Consider the following 14,491-nt stretch of genomic DNA (forward strand, 5'->3'; position numbering starts at 1 on the left):
AGACCATGTGTGAGCCATCAAAGAGAATCAGATTGCCAGTAAGGGGGATTGCAGCTAATTTCAAAATTCAATTGTAGAACTCCTACTATTGACTTATCAATACGGTCAGTGTGTTCAGCCCACCAAGATCCTGGGAAATTAACTGGGGGCATAGTTGTAGTAAAGACTTCTCCAAGCCAAAATATAAGCAACAGCAGCAGACACCTTACAACACAGTAGTGACTATTTTGGAGTAGAAACGGAGGTTTCAAACACTACGTAAGCATACTTAGTAGCTGCTAGTTCCACAAGCACTTTCACTTACATGCATTCACACACTGACGCGCACACACACTCACACTTCCCAACACAACACTCTGTGAAATGTCCTTGGGTGTTTTGAAAGGCGCTATATAAAACGAAAGTATTATTATACTAAGCTCCCAATAAGATGACCAAGATTTTGGAAAGGGCTGAACCAAAAACAAAAATATGAGTGCTGACAAGTCAAGAGTAGTGTCAGCTACACAGCTGCAAGTTGAAATTGGCCTGAATTCTTGAAATAAAGGACAATTAAGAAAACTTGACAAAGTTTACATATTTATTGTAATACAAAAAAAGAGGAGAAAGCGAAACTGTGATAGCCGTTCTACACTAGAAGTACTATACGGATGAAGTACTATACGGAGGATGCACTCTGTGAGGCTGGAACAGACAAACCCTTCCAAACGCCATGGACCCCAGGCAATCCACTCATTCAAATCCACTGCAACAGAAACAGACAATTTTGTTAACATTTAACTTCAAGACTATTCCATATTTAAGTCCAACATGTAGCATTGTTAAGAAAACAAATAAGCGACTACATGCAAATTCCCAAATATTGAGAGTAAATTCACAACAGATTTCCACTTCATTGCTTTTCAAAATTGATTGCATATACAGTATTTACCTATATGTTGTTACACATTCACTAAAATATGAATAAAATAATTCTGCACAAATGCACACAAGTTTATTGCCTACCTGACCATGTGTGCAATGTCCCAGTTTGTCTCGGATGACAAGGGTCCAACAATCTCTACTCCATCCTGTGTCACAATTGCAATCTCATACTGCAAAAAAAACAACAATATGAAGTATTAACACCTGATTACCATCAGGCAACACATCTTATAATTGGGGAGGGCCACTCAAAAGCATGTTCACTGAGCAGAAGGACTGAATAACATGGCTTCATACGCCCCCTGGAGGACTGTATTAAACTGCATACTGATCATGTTTCATTATGGGTTATGCCATGCCCAAGTTGGCAATGACAAATGACTACAGAGAACTAACAGAAACTAAGAATTTCTTGTTTAAATGCTGAGCCCATATGAATGAGCTGTCTCCATGAAACGTTTCATAGCAAAATACAAAGACGGGCCGTTTCATTTCAAATGCAGGCCGTGGGGAAATGGTAAAGAGAGATGAAGGTCCTCACCCGATTGTAGGAGCGAGCGTCCCGATAGTACAGGACCTTCAGGCAGCGCTCGATCAGCTGCCTGGCCTCATCCTTGGTGATCTCCGCCTTGTTCTCCACCACCTCTCGCATCAGCGGCTACACACACACACACACACACACACACATTAAAAGGAGTGACCTGAGGGAGGCCATTTGGGCCGAAACGTTCTTGCAGCATTAAATCTACTACAATTTGAGGAACGTGTGCCATTTCTCTCTCTCCTCTTTAAAGTGTTGCATCAGGGTGCCAGCACCTCTTTTTGTGTGTGTTTGTTTTGCACTTCATTCATGGTCAACAGAAGACCACAACAAAGGACAGACACAGAGGCACATGACACAAAGGGAGAATCACCAGAAATAGTTACGAGTGTGGCTAGAGGCCAAAAGCAAGAGAAAAGGACGGGAGGTATTAGTTTGACTTGGATCCCCGGCTCTTGGTTTACCCACCTGAGCCAGGTAGGCACCGAATCCTGTGGCCACGGTTGGCGCCTCGTATGCCACACCCAACTTGTCAACATAACCCAGGAAGCTGAGGAGGGGAAAAAACACCAATAAATAAATACATACCTCCATAAAATCAACATCATAAATTATTAACAAAGAATGACAATCATTTAAAGTCGCTATGTTTGCCATCTCTACTCCAATGACGCATCCCACCAGAGTAGGGGTGGACAATATGACGATATTAAATCGAGAAATCGAGTGCAAGATCATTTAGAATCTGCCAAAGTAGGGAAATCGTATAGATCCTCATGCGGTCAGGATATTTACGATCAAGTCGAGAGTTTATGTAAAAAAAATCGTGATTATGACACTTTTGCCATATCGCCCACTCCCACACCAGAGTTATGGATCATCGTTTCTGTTAAGTAGCAGACATCAGGTGGTACAATCACAGCTAATGCCCATAAATTGATCAATAATTGGCAATTAGTGTACAAAATCGTCACTAAAATCCCGAACCCGAGTGTGATCGTCATAATCCATCATCTGAGATTCATGTGGTCAAAAACCAAACAAAAAAGTATAACTTGGGTAGCAGAACAAGACGTTTTGAACTAAAAAAGTAATGCGTATGGTGAGTGTGGTGTAGGATGTGGGGGCAGGGGTGTGAAAATAGGGGATTAAAGTGGGACTGAGTCATCACAGCCTCACAGGGAGTCAGAATTTTGTTTTGACATCAACCCATATAAACACCATATAAATGGGGAAGGTCCATTAGAACTGGCTCCACAGGGCCCAGCATTTGGTGCCTCTGATTGTTAGTTACGCTCACCTTTCGCCGTTGTAGAATCCCCCGATGACGACGGTGTTCCAGAGGGGATTCATTCTGCTGCGGCGGTTGTACATGACGCGCGTGAGCCAGGAATGGATGGCCTTGGGGGTGTAACTGTGGCCATCGCCCAGCAGCTCCTCATCAATACTGCACACAACACACACACAGTCATCACAGGCACTGGTCCTCCAGGAATATTTTGGGCAAAAATGTCATCATACAGTTAGATAAATATTTATGGAGTGGACACCTAGTCACCTACAACAGTTTTCTGCCCCGTTGGACTATTGCCTTGCGTGCAAATGATTTTTTCGTTTTAAACTTCAGAAAACGATGCCCTGAAATGTGTTATCCACATGGATATTCAGAGTACAGGTATAGTATAGAAAACAGGTTCTTGCATTGTCAAATACACTCATCAGCTGTTAATGCTTAAGTTCACAACAAATCAGAAAACTGATTTGCTCAAACTGTGGTAAAGCATGACTTAGTATGTACATAATAGGACATATAAACAAAAAAAAGTCTGCAGACTTACACCATCTGCTCGATGATCTGTTTGAGGTACTGGTAGTCTGCGTAGTCGCCGGAGGCCCCCAGGATAGTGCTGTCGTTGACCTTCATGAGGCGGGAGATGTTGCGGAAGCGCGCCAGTGAGCCGTACGAGCCCAGCATGTCCGCTGCGATGATCACGCCGCCCGTGAACTTCACGCCCAGGACCGACGTGCCGGTCACCATGGGGTTTCTAGCAGAGGAGCAGAAACATTCCATACAACAATGTTGCTTTGTAAAGAAGAGACGGTCCTGATACACTCAATAGGATTGTTAGTACTATCCAAAAACTTTATTTATTTTTGGCTATTCTTCTTTGAAAATACATTGGATCTCCGTGTCCACATTGAATCTCCATCACATATTACTTTAACGCCCAAGCACTCCCAGTACCTTATTTGTGAATATTACTTTATAGAACACAAGTCCCACCTACAGAATCATTTATTTGGCAATTGTGCCAGTTGGCAAAAAAGAGAATGTAATAAGTAGTAATAAGTAATGGGATTTTAGGGAGGATGAGCTGCTGCTTCAATTAGAGATGATGACAGAACAGGGAAAAACAGGTCTAATATATGGATTATTTCTTTAATTCCCAACTCATTAGAGCAAGAACGACACAATTACACAAATTACAGATACAAATGTTGCTGGAGAACGTATAATTACACTTTGGTCTAGTTAAGCCATTTTATCAGCCAAGACATCTCACTCCATTGTATTCTGTTAAAATGACATCTGCGATAACCATCGAGGCCAAAATTGAAAGAAAAATACAAGAAAAAACGGCAGGAGTCAACAGGAAAGATGTCAACAATCAGCTACAGACACTAGAACCAAAAAGTTCGTCCCAAACCCTATCAGCTAACTACCAAATCATTAGCCTTGTCCGTTTTGATATGCGCTACATTTGAACAGATATTCATTGGATGATGAGTTGTGGCAATTTAATGACATTTCGGTTGCATGATGATTCGACGATGTTCATGTGGTACTTTGTTCAGCTGTCTTCCCAAAGAAAGAAGTTATTATGAAAAACTACCAGATAATCGCGGTCATCAAATTTCACGGAGAGAGTAGCTGGTAAATCTAATTATTTTAGGGTTAATCGTTCAGGTAAAAGTGTAAGATAATCTTATATTTATCAGTAGCTAGGCTCTGATGCTAATGTTAGCTAACCAGTGTTCCACCAGCACCATGATACAGCAGGAAGATGAGGAAACCGAAAGTGTAACTAGGAGCTAATTAAATACAAATCTGCTTATAAAAAAATAAATGTCCTTACAGTGTATGTCTAACCGGTCCACATTCAGGAGTTGTGATACTATTATTTCCAGGAAAAGAATAAAATTGGCCCGGTTTTGGTCCATTCTCCCAAAAGCTGAGCTTCAATACGCTAGGATCCATTTTGAAACTGTGAAGGAAATGACGTACGACGATCGTCTCGATGTTTTTACACAATGAAGAATGGAATTGTGGGATGCTGGAGGAGCCGAGTGCTCGTGTTGGGCGCTCCTGAGCTTGAAAAATAAACGCAGACAATGCTGCCATCATGTGTCTAACATCATGCACTGCAGTCTGAGAGCCGTTTCATATGGTGTAGGCCTACTGTAAATAACATGCTGTGATATTTTAGGACACTTTATGCCCGTCACTTTTACTAATAAGAGAGTGTGTTTACAAAGAAACAAAGAAACAAAAAGACAGGATACTCACAGAAGCGTCAACAAATGTATGTATTCCGATATAGATAGTAAACAACAGTAACTCAGAAGAGACTTCACTCTACAGTGGCGTACTTTGAAGTCCAAAATGTGTATAGAATGAAGAAACATAGTCACATTGTCACACTGTGCCACATGCCATATTGATATTTTCTGACATTGCTGTGCCCCCACCAATATTGAGACCGAATCAACACATAGGGGCCTAGACAACACCCTAACAAGAGTGTAAACAATATCCATAACATTGTGTGTAAATGAGTGTGTAAATCTGTATTTTTGCAGTATACTGATTTTTTTCCATTAGTTTTTTTTTTCAATGTTTACAACATTTTCTTATAGGCCTATCACTGCCAACAATTGCAGTAAATAATAATAGCCTACATAATGCAGTAATACTAAAAGTTTGTATAATGTATAATAAATAAAAACATTTTTCATTAGGGCAATGAGGTAGTCTCTACGGTATATACTGTAGGCCAGAGCCATACAGAGAACAGAGTTGCGCGATTGGAGGACCAGGAATTAAATTGCAGCCCGCCTTTCAACGAGATGAGGTTGTTCCTAAAGCGGCTGTCTTCCCATAGACTCAACATAAAACCACCACATTAACAGCCAAAAATAAGGACTAACGAACTATACTGCGGGGTAATCACCACAAATATGTAAACTATCAACTGTCTCGGTGGTGATAATCACAACAGTTTTACCACCTGTGATGTTTATCTGAAGTTATTACTACGAACAGCAAGTCTTGTCATATTCCCTGCATTGCATCGCATTGCATTTGCTGTGTGCTACGCCCACTACTAGGAACTAACATTCGCAACGCTGAGCAGTACTGAGAAGCTAAAACAGCTAATTTTGCTAATGAGGAAGTCGGCCCTAGCACACAGCGGAGATCGCCTGACTCTGTTCGGCTCTGCTGTAGGCTACTTGTAACCTACGAGGCATTATTTTGCAACATCAAAGTTCAAAATGTCAAAGTTCTTTATCAGCCATTTGTGCATGGTAGTAGCCCAGGGACTAGGAACTCTAGTGCAGAAACTTACACAGAAATCATTTGGCCCAAATGCAGTTAAAATAATAAACAAGGTGTGATTTATATCTTAGATGAGTCATTATGACTAGTATTTTATGTAAACATCTTTTTATTGTAGTAGTATGTGGTTATCCATTTATTTATTTGCAGATGTAGTATTCCTTGTAATAACTTGTGTTTTTTTTTTTTTTGTTACATTTTTAGACGTCACTTAATTTATTTACAGGGGTGGTATTCCTGATTATCTTTGCGTGGAATGGAGTGGATGTCTTAAATGTGCAATGTCTTTAATTGTGTAATGTATAACTGTATGCGTATGCACCTGTGGACAATAAAGACTCAAAGCAATCAAATCAAATCAAATCGAAAAAGGAAAAAGACAAAAGACATTTTAAAAAGTGATTAAAAAATCAAAGGAATTAAAAGAATCAAAAATGTCGTATGTCATGTTCTTCTACTGTAGCTGGGTGGAAGCTGCTTAAAAAACTTGCTTTTTCGTAGGGATACTGTCCGCTCTGCTGTGCCTGCTGTGTCTGTGTCTCCCCCCTTCTCACCACCTGTGGTCTCCAGAAGTCCAGAATGGAAGTCCAGAATCCAGTTACAGGTGGGAGTTGGGAGGCCAAGGTCTGTCATCTTCTCAATCAGCTTGCCAGGGTGGATGGTATTGAAGGCAGAATTGTAATAGAACTGTAATAGAGGAAAAGCATTTTGACATACGTTCTGCTACTCTCCAGGTGTTCCAGTGTGTGGTGTAAAGCTATTGCTACCTATATCCCAGCTGAATGCAGAGCCCATTAATTTTCTGTCACTTCACTTGCCTTCTTCAATGATAGATATCAACAATAAAATAAAATAAAAATAAATCCCTTATGGGAAGAGCATCAGGGACTGCAGGAGTAGGTATATTCTTGCATTACAACACTTCCTGCATATGATTTTTATAAATCTGCTTTTACAAAGGTATTTAAATGGTTAATATTAATATGGCAGCTTTATTAAGACAGCACCAATGAAGACAATTTAAGATATTTAGGCAGAGTTGTAGTAGGCTAATGAAGAATAATTAACAGTATGCTAACATTAGTACTGATCAGTGTAAGAACAATTGCACACTGGCCGCTGGTTAAGACACTGATAGGGCCCCCCATAAGGCATGCAAAGGTCATAATAGTGCCCCCACTAGCACCACCAATGCAGCAGAACCCTGGGCCCTCACCCCACTAAATACTAAAATGCAGTATCTGGATATTTTTCCGCTTACTTCCACTTTTACCTCAATACCTTTTCTTTAAAAAAAATATGACTCACACTGTATGCCATTTTAATGTGTGTGCGCGCGCGCTATAATCTGGCACAAGCCATCTTTGTACTTCTGTAATCAAGTTGTATTGTGCATGGTCCCTGTTGAACTAAACCAAATAAACTAAACTAAACCTTTACGATTTATTATACATTTTACTCCAACATATTTCTATAGGCCTATACCTAAGTAAGTAGTTGATGATAAGTAAAGCCTGAATAAACTAGGCAGTGGTTCTGAAGGGGTGCACATAAAACGGGGTGGGGGGGGGGGGGGCTTGGCTGAAATCTGTATGTGGGGCGTCTCATGGTAGCGATAAAGCTTGGGATTCGGGAACCCCTGAGATAGCCATTTGTTCATCATGGCCACTCAACAGTAAATTAGTGTGTGCATGCACTAGCAAGTTGTGTTTAATGTCCCTAAACGCATTACTCGAACAACTCCAGTGGCAGAGAGACTTTGTACACGTTCATTGAATGGTGTTTTTGATCCTAAAGAATCGAAAGTGCAACCAAATATTACAAGCTGACCAATGAAATTGAGGTTACCAGGAAGAATAAAACAAACCAACCATCAAATTTGTAACTGGGTAGAGCAACATTTCAGCTCCTATCAAAATAATCTTTCTGGATGAAATAAAACTATTTACCCAATGGAAATAAAGGTATGTACGGTATCCATGTAGAGTGGGGCAAGGCGTCCAATTACGTTGAGGTTTGCTTTGTAGTCAGGCAGACATAACACAGTTGTCCAATCATAAAATAATCTGACAGGGGATTTTTGCTGTATCTTTGACTCAGGTACTTTCTTTTTCTTTTTACAAAATAAACACCACTCTTATTTTACTTAAAATATGAAAGAATGTTTAACGCATTTTAAACGTGGATTGTAAAAATAGTTCTCTTAGTTTTTATTGTCCAATGCCTAATGTATTTCAATGTGTTCACCGCTTGCCAACGTTAGCACCATAGCTAGGCAGACTGTAACTAATGTCAGCTAGCTCGTCGTGTTTGTCAGTTTAATAAAATATATTTTGTTTCTTCTGTGTAATGTGAGGAGGTGGTTTAATGTGTTTGTTTCGGTTCATCAGAAGTGACCGAAAGGACGTGTGCAGTTGACATGGATGTTTCAAAAATCGATGTGTAGGCTGACTAGCTAGATATGTGCCAAGCTAGCCAGCAAGTATGTCACGGCGTCGTTTTGTCCATAAACGAAGAAAGCGGGAAGAATGTGAATCGTAAGCGCGTGACCGTAGTAAACAGTGCGGTAAACAGAGTGGGCAGTTGTAACAGGCAGTTGCAACTACATGTGTTGACTGCGGCCAGATTTGATAGAAGTGTCTACATTCGACCATAAAACGTCCGCGAAAGGGGAAGGAAGGAAGGGTCGTATCTGATAGCTAGGTTGGTGTAGTGAAGAAATGGCTGGTGGCTATGATGAAGCTAACGTTAGCTTCCTAGGTGCATTCCGAAAACATGCTGGCTCCCCTCCGCTGGGTTTCGTTGTGGTAGCTTTTGACAGCTGGTAGATGTGTTTGACAGCAGCTCAGCTGTGACAGAGGTCTGACTGCCTCTGGCCGTCATTGCTGGACAAGGGTAGTAACAGTCGTAAACTATGTGTTGGTCGGAATTTCTGAATGCTGGATTGTGTGGTTTGTGCGGGTATTGCTTACCCTATGTTATCTTGTAGCCAAATGTACAGACAGTGTGGCGGCGTGTTGCCGTAGTGGGAGTGTCACTACTTCATTGATTATTTCGGTGGAATCCGCCTTTGGAACCCCATTCTTTTATTTTGTGACCTTGGTGGCCTATGAGAATGTTTCTGAATACAGAAACCATTAGCTTTTCAAGATGTATAACTCACCACCACACATACATGTTCAGATACCGTGTGCTATTTCTGTTATCGCAGTGGAGGGGCTGATGCATATTTCCCATAGCCATAGCACGTCTCCTACAGCTTTGAGTGTCACTCCTTTGGTCTCCTTACGTGATCATGACAGAAATAGTAACCTTAAAAGATTTTAAAATATATACACATAATTCATTGTCAATAAATCTATTTGCACATTCTTGCAACATCATAACATTACAATGCCGATGTCTTGACATTAATATCACGTCGTTGGTGCAGAACAACAGCTTTGGCTGGTGTCTCTACCAGAGACGATCTAGCAACAGTGTCTCTGAGACGGTATCTAACTTTTATCACCTAGACTTATGAGTCTATTACAGAAATGTTACCTGCCTATCTGAATTTGAACTCATAAACATTTCTACAAACCCTGTCCTGTAGAAAATATTGCAGTATTTTTGGTCGATATGACTGTCACAGTAGCCTATGCACTCATGGTTAGATTGCAGATGTTCTCTTGTAAGTATACAGTATACTGCAATATTATGTTGATACACAAAAAATGTGGATACACAAAAAAGGAATCTTATACAGTTATTAAAACTTGCATTTAAAATGTTACCACACTTTTTTGCTGGTATGGTTTGGTGAAGAAGTTCCATATTACAGGCAAAAGTCGAAATTAGGCCAGAATTTAAATCTCGTTAAAACATCAAAAAGAGTTGAGCTTGACATTTTGGTGTGTTACTTACTTTGCACATTATGTTCCATCACAATTCATGACATGGGATAATTGTTAAACCAGTTTGATGAACAGTAATGTTATTATGTTACAAACAATGACATTTTGGGCACACTTTTTATGTGACATGACATTTGCATGATTTCCTATCCACTACAAAATACAAACTGTCAGATTGTCATTCCACTTAATCTGAACTTTCTGGTTATAATAAACTATCATGAACTAAAAAGTCCCATGTGCGTTGCTTAAAAAACACACTTGAATACATCATAATTCATAACATTGCACATCATAACATTGCAATGGCATTACCAAAAGTTATAATTAACATATTAAGACCTGGTCATTACCATTTGGTAGCAACACACTTTATAATAAAAGGCTCTGCAGTAAAGGGTATGGGATCTTCCTTTTCCTCCATTTCTAGCCTCAGGTTCTCTTTGAGAAAGCATAAATAGTAAACACAATTACAGATAGTCTACAGGTGTCGTTTACTTCAGGCTCTATTATTAGCTGATATGCCATTACCTCCATGAAGGCAAAACTGAAACTGGTTTACTACTCAACCAGCTTCTTGGAATATCGCCCAGATCATTGTGTCATCAAGTCCCACTTGCTTAACTTTTTTCCTCTTCTTCCCCTTTTTCTAGACTCTGGTTCTCCCCGAGGGTTCTGGATGCAGGTGGCCAGCGCAGAGAGCGCAACCCATGGCGGACGAGCGAGTGCGGGGAGGGGGCGGGGGTGGGGAGGCCCCCAAAGGCGGTCGGCTGGACACAGGGGAGGGAGACACGGAGCCTAGCATGCTGCTACAAAAACTGAAGAGCAACATCTCGTAAGATGCACGCACACCCACATGCACACACACACACCCACACACACAGGGGAGGGAGACATGAAGAATGCAGAGAATGTGCGCACATCAGTGGCACAGGTGCTGGACAAAATAAAATAACTGAAATAAATGATAGATGTCCGCAACACTGTTAATGCTCCCAGTTGTTTATTGGCACGACGTCAATTAACAAGAGGGAGACATGGAGCCCAGCGTGCTAGTGGAGAAACTAAAAAGCTTTAACTCACAAAAAATTGAATGGGGGTGAGTGGAGTGAGTCAAGGTAAATCCTGGTTCCGTTTGGCACGTCCTCTGGAATTCACATATAGCAGTGAATTTTCAAGGTTTGGATTGGATTAGTAAGACCACTCATTTTTGGCAGGCAAGAAAGGTTATTTTAAGTTTGTCTGCAAAACTAGGTAGAGACTAAAACATGCGCTTCAAGTATTTGACGTGAAACAGACACATTTTTTGACTTTCCAATTCTAAACCCTATGAGCTGCTCGAAAGGGGCTGAGACTTAAATTCTCCTGTTCTTCATGGACGGCTCTAGTGCCTGTGCTCAATAGCAAGCCCCTACAGCAGCTACACACAAGTTTAAAACAAGTTCTGCATCTGGCTAGAAGAGAGTGTCTCAGTCTGGTCATAAAATGTTCACAATTTCTCCAGATGGTAAAGGGGTCTACAGTAAAGTAAAGGGGTCTACAGAATTAAGTGTTGTGTATCTAAAATAGACGAAGCTCAGTCGCAAAACATCATAATTCAGGATGTACAGGTATACCAATCATTAAAGAAGATATGGATAGAATTGGACAAACCAGTTTTAGAAAGTGAAATATCTGCTCGTGTTATGTGTTCCTTGTCATATGTGCTCATACATGATTTCACTAATGTTCCCGTTTACCTGGCTTAAGACATGTACTAAATACCTATATATATTTAAACTAGAAATGCTCCCAGAGAATGCAGACCTCCAACAAGGAAGTTGTTTGAGTGAACATTTGACTATGTTACATCCTATTTTTATTTTTATTTAAGTCTTTCTGCCTTCTTTTTGTGGAGACGGAGTTAGAAACTGGAATGTCAAAATTCGCCCTGTCCACAATTCAATTTACGGTCACTAGGGGCGTCTAGATTTCTAGGCTAGTAATGGTGAAGAATCTTTTTTAAAAAATCCTGGTTCCGGTTCGTGATCTGGATCACCACCAGAGTGTAATTACTTGTTCCTTGGGTCATCTCCACAACTCCACAAAGTTTCATCCAAATCCGTTCATATGTTTTTGAGTCATCCTGCTGACAAACAAACAAACAGACAAACAGGATCGAAAACATAACCGCCTTGGCGGTAGAAAAAAGGCCTCAAGACATCAATATCAGGTTAGACCCCATTTCGCCACATCATGGACACATTGTATGGCAGGGCTTTAGAAGCTGAATACCATTGACCTCCAAACATAAGTCAGAGATGTTCCTGTCTGGCACAATTGTAACAATTGTATTTTTGTTGTTTCTCTCCACAGTAAGAACGTGCAAGGAAAGGTTGACAGCATTCTGGTGAGTGGGCACAGTATTTGGGGCTGTTAAGATATACATTTTCTTTTTACCATTTTTTTGAAGAATTACTTTGTTCCATGAAAGAAAAAAATATCACTGGTTTTGACATTTTAAAATGTGTATTCCCTCAAACGCACATTGCCCTCGAACGTCACAAACGCTGAGATCCTTTGTTCTGTGAACTGTTCTTCAGGAGGATGTTAAGCGCTTCTCGGACAACGACAAACTCTACCTGTACCTGCAGCTGCCATCTGGACCCATTGCTGGCGAGAAGAGGTCAGAAATGCAAACAAACACAAATTTACACACACACACACACACACTTCAGTGTTCAGTTCACACAATCAATCAAAGATGTATTTATATAGCACAATTTCTCAATAATACAGTTGACTCAGAAGTGCCTTCAAATAGATAAAATACACATTAGCACATTCACACACCAGCTCTGAAGCCACCAGTTGTCCAGAGTTCACATGAGAGTGCTGCCTCACCAACCTGACTCTCGCCGGATGGTTGGGTTCTGCCTTGCTTCACGACAACCATCTGTAGCGATGCCATATGACTAGGTCTGCTAAGGTGTGGTTGTATGATTTTTTTGACGGGAGAAATCACGTATCTACATGTTTTGAAGGATGTGCTAGTTCAATCGCAGCCTGTGGCGTGGATGAAAGCAACGGAGCCTAGGTCTGTGAAATTTAAAAAAAAAAAAAAAAAAAACGGAACAGCCAGCATGTTGACAGCGGAGCAGCTGAAACATAGAGGTAGAAAATAACACTAGAGTGGACATGGCAATTCACGACAGCACTGGGAAGTGGCACATGGCGCCTCCCATTGTCTGTAGGTAGTGTAGGCACCTTCAGTCAATTCAAGTCAATGGAGAACACGCCCACCTCTGTTAAAAAATGGACTAAAACTGTGTGAATATGAAGTCACCCATTAATCAAAGACCAGATTTGAAATGTCAGGATAAATATCTACTTAATTCATATGAGTCGATAAAATACATCTAAAAATCGAATTATATTAATTCTGCACATATTTAGCAACACACTTCAACTATTGTCCTTGTAGAGTGTGTTCATGGACATTTTCACATTATTAAGCCATTTTTTGACAGAGGTGAGCCTCCTTGTCCATTCATTTCCATTTATCAGACCTACCTACAGATAATGGCCGCCACAGATTGCCGTCAGAAGGGGGGCGGGGTCGCCTTTAGTGTTATTTTCTACCTCTATGAGCTGAAAGCCCAACAATGTTGACTTGACAAAAAATTCTTCGGCGAAGGTCTTGCCAAACTTGGTTTGAAGTTGCAAAACGTTCAGAAAAGATCATGTCGTGTGTGCGAAGTGCTATCATTTGATTTAAAAAAAAAAAGCTGAAGTGGAGCCAAGTTGTCCAGCTGCAAAAACAGAGACATCAGTGAGTGCAACGGCCACTTTCAAAAACAGGATGGGGCGCCAATTCCGTCAAAGCTGCGCTCCCAACACCAACTGCTCCTCCAGCTCCTAAATTAGAGGTCAACCACTAACAACGCCAAAAGCAGAGCACGAGAAACTGTTACAGAGGTAAGTGAAAAATGTGACCCATTAAGGTTTATTCCATGTAGGTCTAAATGAACTTTTTTCATCACCAGCCAAAATGGTTAGATGTTAATCTTACTAGCCAACACACTCATTAATGGGTCAAAGTGGCTAGTACGTTTTCTTTTCCAGCCAAAGTGAATTTTCTCCAGCATTCGGCTGGTGTTATTTTAGAGTCATGTTTCAGTGAATCTAAGATTATTTATATTTAGCACCTGGGCCATAAAATTAGCTGCCAGTACCCTTTCTAAAACGAAACTGTCAACAAATAAAATCAATACTACCATGCATTTGAACACCTGATAACTGACTGCAGATGATTTCGTTTTGTGTTATAGGCAGTTCTCCATGATCCTTCCAAGTCAAGGGGTGCGATGACACAGCTGGATTAGCACAAGCCATGGCAAATGAAAACTGGAACTGGGCTGCCAAACATATTTGACAAGACATCAATTGTCAGGACCACTCACGGAACACATCCTGCACATATAGAGGAGGAGTGCAAGAAGATCTGAAATCCCTTCACAGGTTTCATGCTGT

At 40.7% G+C, this 14,491-nt stretch overlaps 2 protein-coding genes across 3 annotated transcripts in view; one reads left to right on the forward strand and one right to left on the reverse strand.

Moving 5' to 3' along the window:
• Positions 1-566: 566 nt before the first annotated feature.
• Positions 567-4,756, reverse strand: psmb4 (proteasome 20S subunit beta 4). Its single transcript, XM_063185216.1, has 7 exons — positions 4,603-4,756; positions 3,304-3,510; positions 2,766-2,912; positions 1,934-2,015; positions 1,466-1,582; positions 1,006-1,094; positions 567-745 (listed from the first exon to the last, which is right to left on the reverse strand). Exons 1-7 carry the CDS (start codon positions 4,722-4,724, stop codon positions 733-735), a joined length of 777 nt encoding a protein of 258 aa, XP_063041286.1. The 5' UTR covers positions 4,725-4,756; the 3' UTR covers positions 567-732.
• Positions 4,757-8,162: 3,406 nt separating this feature from the next.
• rfx5 (regulatory factor X, 5) overlaps positions 8,163-14,491 on the forward strand; it is a 41,162-nt gene continuing 34,833 nt past the window's right edge. For both annotated transcript variants that reach the window (XM_063185217.1, XM_063185218.1), the window contains exons 1-4: positions 8,163-8,183; positions 10,633-10,814; positions 12,335-12,368; positions 12,562-12,644. In XM_063185217.1, the coding sequence (XP_063041287.1) occupies positions 10,690-10,814; positions 12,335-12,368; positions 12,562-12,644 (242 nt within the window). In that variant the 5' untranslated portion in view covers positions 8,163-8,183; positions 10,633-10,689. The remainder of the gene's footprint in view (positions 8,184-10,632; positions 10,815-12,334; positions 12,369-12,561; positions 12,645-14,491) is intronic.

Source organism: Engraulis encrasicolus, chromosome 20, assembly GCF_034702125.1.
Source record: "Engraulis encrasicolus isolate BLACKSEA-1 chromosome 20, IST_EnEncr_1.0, whole genome shotgun sequence".
In the NCBI taxonomy this organism is placed as follows: domain Eukaryota; kingdom Metazoa; phylum Chordata; class Actinopteri; order Clupeiformes; family Engraulidae; genus Engraulis; species Engraulis encrasicolus.